Here is a 14,344-nt window from a genome sequence, read left to right as displayed (position 1 = left end):
TTAACACGCATGTCATGTTTTATGTGAATAAGATTTTATTTATCATTCAATCCATAAAATTATTTTTTATATATAATTTAAAACTACAAAAACTTAAAATTTAAACATTTGATTGATGGCATAGTTATTGAAATCAAATCTTCTATAATTTTGCAAGAATGAAGAACATAAGAAGAAAAAATATAATCTAATGGTGGATTTGTTAAAATTCACTTCCAATAAAAAAAATTGAGTGAAATTTTATTCTTAAACTACAATCAAGTCTGTTTCCAAAATTTGTCCATACTTTTGAACTAGATTTCTTTTCCCCTCATGAATCTAATTACCTCAGTATTACACTATTTCCCCTCTTTCTCTGTGTGTGTGTGTGTGTAACTTTCAATAAGAATATGACATTTGTTCTTGTCATATGTGATGCATGCATATAACACTTATATTTACTTTAAAAAATTTCAGATTTTACATTGTATTTTTCGAGATTTAGTTATTTATTTTTTTGCCTTTATAAAATTTGGTTTCCTTGAAAACTATTTTATCCTCCTATAAATTTGGTTAACGAAGGGTGTTTGCATTCAAAATAGGTGAATCGAGTGGTGGTTCTCCTCCACCAAAATCTGACTTACTAGATTTGACGAAAAATAGTCGATTCTGGTGGAGATCTACCAAATTTGATGAGATCTCTACCAGATCTGTTGAGATCTCCAATAGATCTAGCAATATCTTACCAAATTTGGTGAGATCTTCGCTAGATCTAGCAAGATCTTATTAGATTTAGTGAGATCTCCATGAAATCTTTGATGTTTTAAGCACTTCTCTACCTCTCCCTGTTGTTAACTGGCATTGTCTAAATTGCACACCACCCATGAAGTTGCCAATCCACTGATCCTTATTGGTCAATGGAGGGTTGAGTTTTCCTCCACCCAATCTGATCTAGTCGGGTGCAAGTTGAACACAAACCTGACTTGATCCAACTTGTAGACACCTCTAATTTTGGAAATATAGTTTCACCATCAACACACCTTTGTAAGAAGGGGGAATACCTTTGGGGCAAGGCTTGACCTTTTCAATTCATCTATATAATTTTAAAAGATGGGAATTAAGTTGAGAGAAAATGAACTTTAAAACCCTAACAAGATTCATAATCTATCATGTGTGTATGCTATCTTTGCATTATATTTAGTGATAGATTTTTAATATTTTGGAATGAGAACATTTTGCACTAGAAACAACCTTTAGCTCTAAATCCTTTTAAATTACATACATTTGTGTAATTATCATAAATAAAAATAAAAATACGTCACATATATGGGGTAAGTATTGATAATATATTAGATGTATGCATTTTGTCTCTTACAATACTTGGATCTCTTGCAAAACTAGGTAATAGATATTGAATCTTTTTCTAATAGGTATAACATGGTCAAACCAAGAGAATGAGACAGGTTCCCGGCCGAAATTCACTCATTCTAGTAGATTACTCTTTGCTAAAGGAGACGAGGCCCCATGCTTGTTGAGGGGCATCCGATTATCTTCGGTAATTGACATAGTTACCATCAAAATAAGTAGAAGCCAAACCTTAAGTACAACAAAGACATCGCCATCGAGCATTCCCATAGACATATCTAATTACCAAAATAGTTGAAGTCGTAGACAATTTTAGTAATAGCATATGGGGATGCTCATTACGGAAGGAACAATATCTGGTTTTGGCTGAGCCCTTAAGGGTCAAATTGTGCATATGTCTAAAGGAAACCCCCCCCCCCCCCCCCCCCCCAAATACTCCATTGTATCCTATCATACATGATGGTACTATTGGACTTATACTTGTAAGTGATGATTCACGTGAAATAATAATGGCAAGAGTTAGTGCTTAATATAACATACTTGGACCAAATCTCATTGGTTTAAACTTTTGGATTAGGAGGTGTCCTTAACTGTTATATTAATATCTCATGAATTGACTTCTTACAAGGTATTATCTTTGCATTAGATACACCAAAAATACAATACTTTTTTTGCCCATAGGATTTTCTTTTGCATTTCGAGGCCATATGATTGTCAACCATCCGTGAAATCTTTGGTTAAACATGGGAGAGCAATCACATGAGCAAGAATGAGTAATTCTCAAGAATGGGTTCAAGTCACATGCAGGGACGTTGCTAGCTTGGGGCAATGCCCCCCCTTCTAAATATTTTTAAAATAATATTATTATATATGTGTAATAATTTTAGCAATTTTGTTCTATAAAATTACATTTTTTCCCTTAAACAATATCATTGATTCTTTTAAGAGTAATGCTATACTCACAAAATTTTTTACAAAATTTTTACAAACTGTTTTGATAGCAAATTCTTATTGGTTCACACATGCACCAACCACTCACATAATTTTTTTTACTTACTGGTAACTACTTATTACATCAATAATTTATAAAAAAAAAGTTTGTAGTGCTAGTATTTTCTTCATTTTAGTGACTATAAAAAAATTTATAGATCTAAAATTTAAAACAAATTACACAAGCCCAAAAAAAATAGCTCAACAACAAAAATTACGAATAGTAAAACTTAAAAAAAATTAAACTCAATTAACCAATTTTATTTAAAATAAAAAACCTTGTCATTTAAAAAATTATAAACAAAAATAATTTTATTCTTACCGACATTTAAAAAAAGAAAAAAAAAAAAAACTCAGCAACTAAGTAGTACCAAAGTGAAAGGTTGAAACCGCTGCACATAATCAACAGTAAAACCACCACCCTTAACCCAAAGCTCTGGCTCCGTCCCTGGTCACATGAACAAAAATGAATACACATTGAAGCACCAATTTCTACCAAATGAGAAAAAATTAAAGCAAAAGCATTATAACATTGAAAAAATTCGTAAACTAACAAAATGTGATAATCAAGTCAAGAGTCAGATAGCTCAAATCTCCTAGTGTTTTCAATTGGGATATTTAAACTTCAAATCCCCCTCCCTCGTTGTAACTATTAAATTATCAAAAAAAAATTATGATGATCAAAGCATTATCTGTAATCTCAAACCTTTCTCTATTGCGTAGAGGTAAGATTAACTTTCAGGTAAACTGGATCACAAATCCAAGGATCTCAAATTAGAAAAATAAAAAAATTTACTTGGCTAATGAATAAAACAAAACATTGAAATGATAACCTGTCATATGGTGGGGTTTGGAATTCCTCAGCTATATAATAATCTTTTGACAAAAGCATTTCATGATTATGACTATGTATTGCTGCAATGGACGAACACACAAAAAAGGCAAGTGTAATCATGAATGATGTCTACGTACTTTTTTTGGCCTGATGCATAAAATAAATTTTCCAAGAAAATGAAATATCCTGAGATGATAATGAACAATTAATAGGATCATTCCTATTGAAGCCCTATTGAACCTATATGCTTTTCCCCTTTGCTTCTCTATTCTATTCTTCTTTGATTTGAAAGATGCACTTACCTCTTTATCTTTTTAGGATTTCATTTTTGTTCTTAAGACTGTAAAGTTTTTGTCTAACAATGTGGCCTATTGGGTGGCCTTTTGTAATTGAGATGGGCCCATCTCCATCTCCTTTCTTTCTTCTTGGGTGCTTGTCCCTCAAGTTGGAGTTGGTTGAGGCCCTCGCTTGTTTCTCGTTGATATATTATTTTTCATTAAAAAAAAAAAGGATCATTCCCGATAGAAGATGAAAATGAATATATTATGCATGTCAAAATTTTATTTAAAAGACATTTTTGTACAAAATGTGATATTTTAAAATTTTATTCAAAAGAGATTTGTCAATTTCAAGACTGCCATTTATTCCCCTATGTTCCAAATTAATCTCAGTTATACTCCATAGGGTTCTGGCAAGTAATTGACAGAAGTCTAGTTTCCAATTGCAATGGTTCTTTAATTGAACTTTGACTACTATAATGCAAAGGCTTCTTTGGCCATGCTTCAATGCAGGTTTAATGTAACCTCACAAGTTGATATAATCATATAGTAGTAGTAGTCTAAGTGGAAGCTTGTACATGGCCTGCTAACTACTAGAGACATGTCTACATTGAACAGGGAATAAATGTAATTCTTGAAAGGTTTATTACTCTTTGTTTTGTCTACAAAACTTCTACAATGCTAAGTAACCTACACTGGTTGTATTAGTGAGAGCTATAGTGTTCAAATTCATATGGCTATATTATTTATCACTCGAAATAACCTGGCTAGTATCAAGCTTATTGTTAAACCAAACATGTTGAAAGTCCAAGTCTTGCTAATCAAAGATTTTTTCTATCCACGTTGAGTTTCTCAAAGTACAAAGATTAGGAGTTACACTTGTGGGGGTGGAAAAAGGACTAGTCTTGAAACAGAGAACAAGAGTCTTAGACACAAAAATAATGACAAAATCAAGAACAAACCCTTTGTTTATAAGAATTTCCAAAGAGAGTGGATGCACTTTTTAGATCTCGACATATTGAATCCCACACATTGATTTTAGCACTCAACTCAATGGCCAACACTAACACATATATGTCTAGACACAAATTAGGCTTCAATGGACCTAACTGATTAGTGGTTTTTGTTTGGGGCATAAAACTAATTAGTTGACTAGTGACCAATATTAGGATGCTGCCTTTGGTATTTATATGTTGAGTGGTGACTATGTTAGTGAGACATAGAACTTAAATCATGTTTTGTACAAAAATAATTAATAAATACCTTGCTAAAGTTTTTAATGACCAAACATGGCACTCTGTGTTGAACCCAACTGGACCATTATTTTCCTTTAAACAAACATTTTGTTCAAGTGTTATTTAGACATTAAATTGATAACACTTGTGTTGCATGAAGCGGTTTTTTTCCCGGCCCCAATTAATGCTTCAAAATAATATTTTCAAACTCAAAAAATGTGAAAACCATAATTTTTAAAGTAAAATTGGAAATAAATTAAAGTAACATAATTTACCCCATTTGAAAGATGAAAAAAAAAATCCAAAGTCAATTTAGCCATTTCTGGCAAGGATTACGACCAAAACCCCTAACCAAAGATGGTCAAAAAGTTGAATTTCTGATCCGATTGTCTGATCGGGATATATTTTGGACCATTTTGTATATCATATTTTTCTCTTTGAAAATGACTGTCATGGACCAAAATTTAAGTTAAAACAGATGAGATATCAATAAAATACCAAAACCCTAATTAAATATTTCACTATTTTAAGGTCAAAAATAGCTGTTTTTGGGGCTGTTTTCGCACAAACAATTGTACCAACTGAGCAACAATTAGAGCAATCTGTTTGAACAAGATTTAGTTTTGATGTCTCAAATTTCTTCCAAGAAAAGTGTTGCAGAATTTCTTGCACTGTGTTACCTATCTTCTAGACATGATATCTCTACAACCGTAACTCCAAATCAAACTAGATCAAAGCCTATGAAAGCTAGACATCCAGACCTTTCCAATGACACCAAATGCAAAAGAATATGAGCTCTTAAAGGCCTCCAAACAGCAGCACGAATATTGGACCAAAATCAGGAAAAATATGAAATAAGACAGCTTGGAGAGGAATTAGGAGACGCCAAATGGGGTGTTGCGCAACACACCCCACATGGCTGCATGTCACCATGTGGCGGCTATGTGGAGATGTGCAGAAACACATCCATTTGGTTTTCCCCTCTTATAAATAGCCCTCCCCCTTTTTTTGGAAAAATAGACTAGATACACACACAAAAAGCCTACAAAAATTCTCTAGACTAAGAATTTTCTCTCTCTCTCTCTTGCTTCTCTCTCTAGTTTTTCCTTAGGAAACATATCTCTAAAATTTTCAACCACTCCCTCTTCCTTTCATTTCTAAAAAACCTTAGGTAAGTGGGTAAGTTTGTAAAAAATGGGTTATCTTCTTCTTTATAGTTTTGAAAAAACCTCGTAGCATAATTTTGTGTTGGTGATGTATAGATAATAGAATGCTATTCTTCTCCATATCAAATAAAGATCCCTATACAAAAAAGGCTTGCAATGAACAAAATAGGAATAAAACAAGCGAGATTATGCCTCTTTTTTTCTATTCTTCTACTCAACCATCACTCTTTTTTTCCCCCTCTTTTTTTTCAATGCAAAAAAAAAAAAAAAAAAAATCAGAAACAATATTTCCTTTTTTTTTTTGCTACAACAAATTTGCATATAAATGCAAATGAATCTGAAACCAAAATTGCCGCTTTTTGTTAATAAGTGTTTTTTTTTTCCTTTTCATTTTTTATGGTATACTATTACGAATGCAAAAGAATCTGAAACAAAATTTGTTTAAGTGAGAGAAAACATTGCAATTCAATAATTGGCAATATTTTTCGTAGGTAATTCAAATAATGGCTTATAAGAAATGCTTGAAGTGATAATGGCTTGAATGATAGAATTGTCAACAAATTAAAAATAAGCCCATAACATCATCACTAGTAATTTAAGCCCAGAACACTTATGGCCCATGCAATTGACAAAATTTGCCAACTTCAACCCAATAACACGGAAAATTAGGGCCCACAGCTGGGTCAAGATTTAGGGCCTACACTTATGTTCTTTTTAGTGCACTAGAAAGTAAAAAGTCTCTCAAATGAGGTTAGAACACATGAGCGTAATCACCAAATGAGAATGTCTTAGGTTAAAAACTCTCTCAAGTCTCAACACATATGAGACTTATGAGCTCTTGCTAATGATGTGTAAACCACTTGTGCTCGAAAAGAAATATCAAGTCTGTTGAATAAACATTCTTCGACGACACATAGCCCTTTTTCATTAAATTGGAATCAATCATGATTAAATGATTGATTCCAATATAATCTTTGACTGAAAAATTCCCACTCACACCTAAACAAATAAATGTGAAACCTAACACCTAAGCTGTGAAGCATTGTAGTACCATTTGATTGGGTGGCATCTCTTGAGTCTTTACTACTGCCACTACAGAGTGATTGAATTCTCACAAATGAGCAGAGCTAGCTGCCATCGCCACTGCCAGAGCTAGAAAATTAGAATTCTCCCATTGCCACTGCATAATAATAATAATAACATCTATCTGTCAAGCACAACGTGTTCCCATTTTCTTGCATTTTATGAGATGAGATCGAGATCTCATCAACTTTGCCAGGGTCGGAGAACACTTGACTCCTGAAAATTAATGCATTTTTCTCAACCCAAGAAAAGAAAAGTAAATTAACGCATAAATAAATCTAGTCAGTAGTCACCACATTTCCTCACGAGGATCAACCTTGCAAAAATGATACAACAGTGTTGATTTATTAAGTATTTTTTCTATGGAGGTAAGAAAAACAACTTTTTTGGGGGCCGGGGAAGAAATAATACTTATGGTTTCTAATGATAAAATACAAAGCCATGAAGAGTGAAAATAGAAAAGATAGCAATATAAATGATGTTTTTCATTTTGACAGAAAGAGAGTGGGCCCTTTCCAAGCATTCCCCTCCAACTAAGGTATTTGCCATTTAACCTCTCACAAACCCATCAAGCAAATTAAAAAAAAAAAAAAATTAGCATGCTTTTCCTCTGCTATGTGCCCTTAAAAAAAAAAAAAGAAGGCTTACAGTAGTTTTCTAGCCGAGGCACCTGTTACAAGCAGTGGGGGAACTCAGAATTTATTTAAAGGAGTCAAATTAAGTGTAAGTGCACAATTTGTACCCGGACCTAAACGAGCGATGGGCTCAGGCCCAAAGAGCCTTATACAATAAAATTTGTAGAATATGAGTTTGAAACCTAGGTTAGGGATATTGAAAAGTTGATAAATAGGCTAGAATGCCACAATCTATGCAAGTAATAGCTGAATATGACAAAAAACTCTCATCGGATGTAAATTTGTACAGTCTTTCTCTCTCTAAGCACAAGATTACAATTTTTTTGTTTCCAAAAATGAGATTTTTTTTTCTTTCCTCTCTCGTCTTCTTATATCCTTCTTCTTCTTCCCTGTTTTATCCACGTGTAACACAGATATTCCTCCTAGATACTTGTCTCATCCACCACCTTCTTAAAGTCTTTAAATAATAGCTGAAAGGCTGAATACTAGTATTTAGAGGTCATTTCTCCATTAATGCGGCCAATGAGGTAGATGCAAGGCCCTTAATGCGGTGGTAGTAGCTTTTTCCTTAGATATTTCTCACATTTTACTACTTCTAATGGGTGCTTGGATCACGCCTTTACCCAACAGATCTTCCAGAATTCTGTCTCTAAACCTTTTAGCAAGTCCCCTGGCCTTTACTGGGCCTGTCCGAGGAGATACTCCTCCTTGGATAACTCCTCGGCCCTTTGTAGTGTGGATTGACCTGTGGGCCTCGAAGACTCTGACTGAACGGACTTCTACCAACAAACCAGGCCCAAGGCCCAAACGTGCATTTAAGCATTTTTACCCCCCACAATAGCCCCTCAAAACTTCATTTTTCCCCCCCATTCGAGGAGAGAAATGGAGTTTTGAACCAACAGCACACCCTCTGCACACTTTGCAAACCGCCACACATGTAGGGGTCCTTTCATTCCTTTAAAACCGCCTCTGATGCTTCGAAACCTGGAACACTCGCATTAATGACTGCAAGTTACGTCTTGTTCCTCACGTTCAACGGTGAGATACGCATCCAACGGTCCTGGTTCGTTCTAAAAAATTGGGCGGGATAATTCTGATTTGAGGCCGCCTTCCACACACCAAAATGCCTAGGAAACTGTATCTCCATCCATCCTTTCAGAAATCAATCAAATCTAAGAGTTAATCACTATCTTTTCTCTCAAGAAGCTTGTGAAGAATCGCCTAATTATTTCCCGTAAGTTTTCAACTTCCTTTACTCATTTCTTTTTGGCTTCTGTCCTCGGCCACCATCTAGATCCCTCTCCTTCTCTAATAGGGAAAATATTATTAGTCAAACCACTCTAAAGAATTGTTAATTGCATGGTCTAACTTGTTCACCTAAGTATCCCCAAATTGCAGCTTCAAACATATTACAAATACAATAACAAGAAATGCTGACATAGCTATTGTCATTGTTAAAGATATGTTAGCCCAATGTAATAGGTCCAAGTTCATTCCTTTTAGTTTAGGGTTTAGCTTACTACAAATATACATGTTATGGTTCATTATAACCTAGGATTTGCATTACACTTTAATATATTAAAGATGTAGTTCTTTAGGGTTTCCTTTGTGGCTGTATAAGTTGAACTACGTTACCATTGTGTGTTATTGTATTCTATACTTTATACTTTCGCTTCTGCATCCATACTAGTATATTCCACATGACGTATCAATGCTAATATTTAACATGGTATCGGAACCACCTTCCCGTATCCATGGTTTTCTGTCCTTACATTGTGTTTAAGAGCAATTTTTGTCTTCCTCGGTGTTTCTTCGCCGCGTTCATCTTCTTTGGCTTTCCACTACTGCCGTTAAAACTTTTTGGTATAGTTATGACACTGTTAGAAGTCGCATCAATACTGCAGGACTATTATCTTCCCCAAACCACTGTCATAGCAAACTTCATTATAGGGATCTTCTTAACCTTATCAAATGTCAAGGTTTCATCAATCTTCTATCTTGAGTTTGAAAGGGGGTGTTAGAGATATGTTAGCCCAATGTAATGGGCCCAAGCCCATTCCTTCTAGTTTAGGGTTTAGTCTACTATAAATACACATGTTATGGTTCATTGTAAAACAGGATTTATACTATACTATAATATATTAAAGATGTAGACATTTAGGATTTCCTCCGTGGATGTAGACTGTCAAGTTGAACCACGTAACCCTTGTGTGTTATTGTGTTCTATACTTTATGCTTCCACTTCCGTATCTATATTAATATATTCAATATGATGTATCAATGCTAATATTTAACATTCATGGCGGGGATATTCAATATTGACGTCACTACAGACATGGACTAATCATTGTCGCATGATGGCCTAGTCGCATCTAGCAAAGGAAATGATTTGTGGAGTCTATTTGATGGGAAGACAACGTTGTGAAGCAAAGAAGGCTTAGTAGAACATGTTCCAACTAGAGGAATGTACAAAGTTAAATCCGAGAGAGAGAGAGAGAGCTCTAGTCGATCTATGTTCTCTTTGGCTTAGTCAATCTATTTCTCCCTTTCCCTTGATCTACCTATCTCGCTTTCGTGTCAATTTTTTTATGAAACAAAAATTAATTTCTACAGGTATTTTAATGGTACATACTTTTCTTGTAATAATTTCAAATTGACTACAAATTTATGGCATTGAAAGTACTGAGGTAACTATTCTTCTCTAAAATGGCTATAATAATTATTCCTTAGTAAATGTAATAAATTTTAAAATTAAATTAATTCTAAAAATATAAAAATATTTTAGAGATATTTTTAACTTATGACGTAATTGGTTTTTAGTGTAGGTGGGAATCAAACTCTTAATCTTTTATTCGAGAACAAAAGATTTTACCATTTGAGCTAATTGGAACTCACTTCTATTACAGCTTTTATTTCCAATAATGTGCCTAATTCTTTAGTTCTACTCCACAAAGAAAAGGACATGTCTATAATATATTATAAAACCACAATCATAATAAATACTAGAATTTTCAAATTTCAAATTTAATATTTGGGCAAAATACCATTTTAGTCTCTAAACTCTACAATTTTTTTTTTACGTCCCTGAACTTTAAAAAGTTCTTTTGTTCATCCGTAAACTTTGTAAATAGTTTATTTTCTTTTCAAAAGTTTAGAGACAAAAGTAGGGATAATAAGGGTACTTTTTCAATAGTTTAGGAATGAAAAAAGTTTTTTTTTTTTTTTTTAAAGTTTAAGGACAGAAAGTGAAATATTTTTAATAATTAAAGGAAGAAAAAAGAACTTTTCAATAGTTTCAGGATGAAAAATAAACTTTTGAAGTTTAAGAGCAAAAAAACAACTTTTGATGAAGTTTAGGAACCAAAATAATATTTTACCCATAATATTTTATATACATTCCAATCAAAATAAATGTCTATAATAAATATCATAATGATCAAATTTCATAATTATATACAAAAAAAAGTGGAGATAAAATCATTTTTTAAAATAAAATACATATAAAATTGAGATGTTTAACATTTGGTTTACCTCATAATATTTTGCTGCATAAGTTTTTGAGTTTTCACAATTTTACACATTAATATTCTACTATATGTATAATTAAAATTATATTTTATATTTAAACCATTAATAAATTCCATAATTATCAAATTTCATATACAAAAACAATCAAAATAAATGTTTATGAATAAAAATCAAAATTATCAAATTTTCATATTTGAATACAAAACTAAAGACAGATAAAATAATTTTTTAGAAAAATAAATAAATAAAACAGAAGGCATTTGACTTTCAATTAATCTCAAAATATTTTCTCACTTATTTTTTTATAATAAAATCACACATAAGGTCAGAGGGAAGGGAATTTTTGAAAGACATACAACACAATGTCAAATATTTTCTAAGTTCTCATAATTTTACATGAAATATTTATTTAAATTCCCTTCCCTATAATTAAATTTAAATTTTATCATTTATTTAAATTCTAAATTAAGATCTATATTTACATATACAAACACAATCATAGTAAATATTATAATTTCCTATTTCGTATTTATACAAACCAGAAAAGAGATAAGATTTTTTTTTGTTTTTAGATAAAATAATATTTTATTTAAACTTCCAAATATAGAGGATTCTCAAAACTCAAACCTGGCAAGGCTTTGCCAGGTTTGAGTTTTGAGAATCCTAGGAAAACTAGGAATTGTGGCGAGCACATCCTTGCCAGGTTTGAGTTTTGAGAAAGACAAATTTTAGCTTTAAAATTGATTATAGCGTAAAATTACAACCTTATTTAATAAAATAAACATTATTACATATTTTGAAAATCTAACCATTGAGTTACATGGTCTTTACACTCTTAATACACATGTTGAATTTTGTGTCAATCGGATATTATTAATTATATGATCTATAAGTTTATGTTTTATGCATAATTTTAAACTACCAAAACTCGTCATTTAAACAATTTATTGATGACCTTGCTATTGATTTTTAATTTCCTAGAAATTTTGCAAGTATGAAGGATATAAGAAGAAGATGCAATCCAATAGTAGATTTGTCAAAATTCACCTCCAATAAAAATATATTAAGTAAGATTGTAATCTTAGATTATAACCAATTTTGTTCCTAAACTTTGTCATTTTAAGAATCCTAAGAAAACTAGTAATTATGGTGAGCACATGTACCAAATACATAGGAAAATGCATCATTTGGAGGAAATTTTTTTGCCAAATGGACATAACTTGTTTTCCAAATATGAGATGAAAAATATAATTTTTAGTAACAAAAAGGAAAAAAGAGTTAGTTTACACTCAGAAAAACTAATTCGGTTAAATTTTAAATAAATAAGTATGACAAAAAAGCAAAAGCTTTTTTGCCTAATGGGGACACCGTGTATTTGCTTAATATAAGATGAAAAGTATAATTTTTAGTAACAAAAAGGAAATTTTTTTTTTCGGAAAAATTAATTTTTTTAATTTAAAAATAAAATGAAGACAAAAAATTTAAAACTTGTTGCCATACTCACACATTTTTGAGTTCTCATAATTTTGCATGCAATATTTATTTAAATTTCCTTCCCTATAATTAAATTTAAATTTTATCATTTATTTAAATTCTAACTTAGGATTTTGCCACATAATTATATATTTAATATGGAGTATTTACATATATAAACAAAATAATAATAAATTTTATAATTTTATATTTCTTATTTATACAAATCAGAAAAAGAGATAGGCTTTAGTTTTGTTTTTAGATAAAATAAAATTTTATTGAACTTCCAAATATAGAGAATTCTCAAAACTCTAACCTGGCAAGGGCTTGTGGTGAGCACATTTACCAAATACATAGGTAAATGCATCATTTGGAGGAGAAATCATAGCCAATCTATAATACTTACATATAGTATATATATACTGCTCTGTAACTGTACTACCATTGCCACAACCCAGAAGAGTCTCTCTGTCTCTATTAACATATAAACTATAACATGGCGAGGCTTTGTTTTACATTGGTTATCTTAGCATTAGCTTTGCTGGTTTCACAAGGTGAGTCACAAACTTGTACATCACAAACCTTCGAAAACAAGAATGTGTACGCGAACTGCACCGATCTTCCACACCTAAATGCCTATCTTCATTGGACATACAACTCTACAGATTCCACATTGGCCATTGCCTTCATAGCCCCACCACCAAACCCAGAGGGTTGGGTTTCATGGTCCATAAACCCAGAAAGTCCCACCATGATTTCATCCCAGGCCTTATTAGCCTTCAAAAACAACGACAACATAACCATCAACACCTACAATGTATCGTCTTATAACCCAGCGGAATGGGGGACCAAGCTGCTGTATGACGTTTGGGACTTAAGCGCTGAGGAATCCAATGGGAACATCACAATCTTCGCGAAATGGAAGTTCCCAGAGAATATTGAGAAGGTAATGTTTACTTTGAACCAAAAAGACCAAACTTAATTAATAAGAAACTAGATTGTAACCTAACTATATTATATATAATAATTGGCTTTTACTGAAACAGGTGAACCATGTTTGGCAAGTTGGTCCGGGAATCGTAGAAGGTTTGCCACTTAAACATGCCATGAATCCAGAGAATAAAGATTCCAAAGGGATACTTCAGTTGGTGGGGATATAGGGTGGTGCCTTCTCCTGAATATGCTGGTAAAAAAATGTGGGAGTACAAGAATTTTAGGGGAGAATCAGTGAGATTCTAAGGAATTTGATTGCTTTTTGAGTTCAATTTGGTGTTTGATCAAGATGTGTACGTACTGGAATGAATATCAATGTCAATAAGCAGTAAAAATGTTATGTGTTCATGACTATTAAACTAGACTGCCTCGATTATTAAAAGAAATGCTAAGTAATAGCTAAAAAAACCTACTGCTAAACACATACACACATTTTTATTACGCTCTCTTACCAAGTTCAAACACATTACTTAATTTAAAGTACCATTACAAAAATTACAATCTATCTAATAATTTGGATTAATGCTGATAGGGAATATTTTCACCAGTTAGAAAAAATTTTCTAATGCCCTAGAGTCTTCAATCACCAAAAGTATCGCCTGTCACAAAGGGAGTGTAGCACCATGCACCACACTCTGCCCTAGTGGTCGTCATGTATCGATGGGTCATCAGGTATCGAGGGGTATTCAGGTACCCAACAATCATCATGTACCTTCCTTGACACCATGCAATGTGTTTCGCCCTGACAGTTGTCATGTATCAATAGGTTGTTAGGTATCTAAGG

The 14,344-nt window shown here is 32.4% G+C and overlaps 1 protein-coding gene across 1 annotated transcript; it reads left to right on the top strand.

Annotated features, from left to right (window-relative positions):
* The first annotated feature begins 13,063 nt into the window (after positions 1-13,063).
* On the top strand, positions 13,064-13,727 carry LOC142615925 (cytochrome b561 and DOMON domain-containing protein At3g25290-like). The gene is made up of 2 exons (XM_075788835.1): positions 13,064-13,513; positions 13,614-13,727. The coding sequence occupies exons 1-2, from the start codon at positions 13,064-13,066 to the stop codon at positions 13,725-13,727; spliced, it is 564 nt and encodes a 187-aa protein (XP_075644950.1).
* The last annotated feature ends 617 nt before the right edge of the window (positions 13,728-14,344 follow it).

Source organism: Castanea sativa, chromosome 11, assembly GCF_040712315.1.
Source record: "Castanea sativa cultivar Marrone di Chiusa Pesio chromosome 11, ASM4071231v1".
Taxonomy (NCBI): Eukaryota; Viridiplantae; Streptophyta; class Magnoliopsida; order Fagales; family Fagaceae; genus Castanea; species Castanea sativa.
The sequence above is the reverse complement of the archived record's forward strand: the minus strand, read 5'-3'. Positions and strand labels throughout refer to the sequence as shown.

Excerpts from the sequence above, each read along its gene's own strand:
- LOC142615925 (XM_075788835.1), top strand. The coding sequence starts at position 13,064 with ATGGCGAGGCTTTGTTTTACATTGGTTATCTTAGCATTAGCTTTGCTG. Across the intron at positions 13,514-13,613 it reads TCCCAGAGAATATTGAGAAG|GTGAACCATGTTTGGCAAGT; the intron begins GTAATGTTTACT and ends TTACTGAAACAG.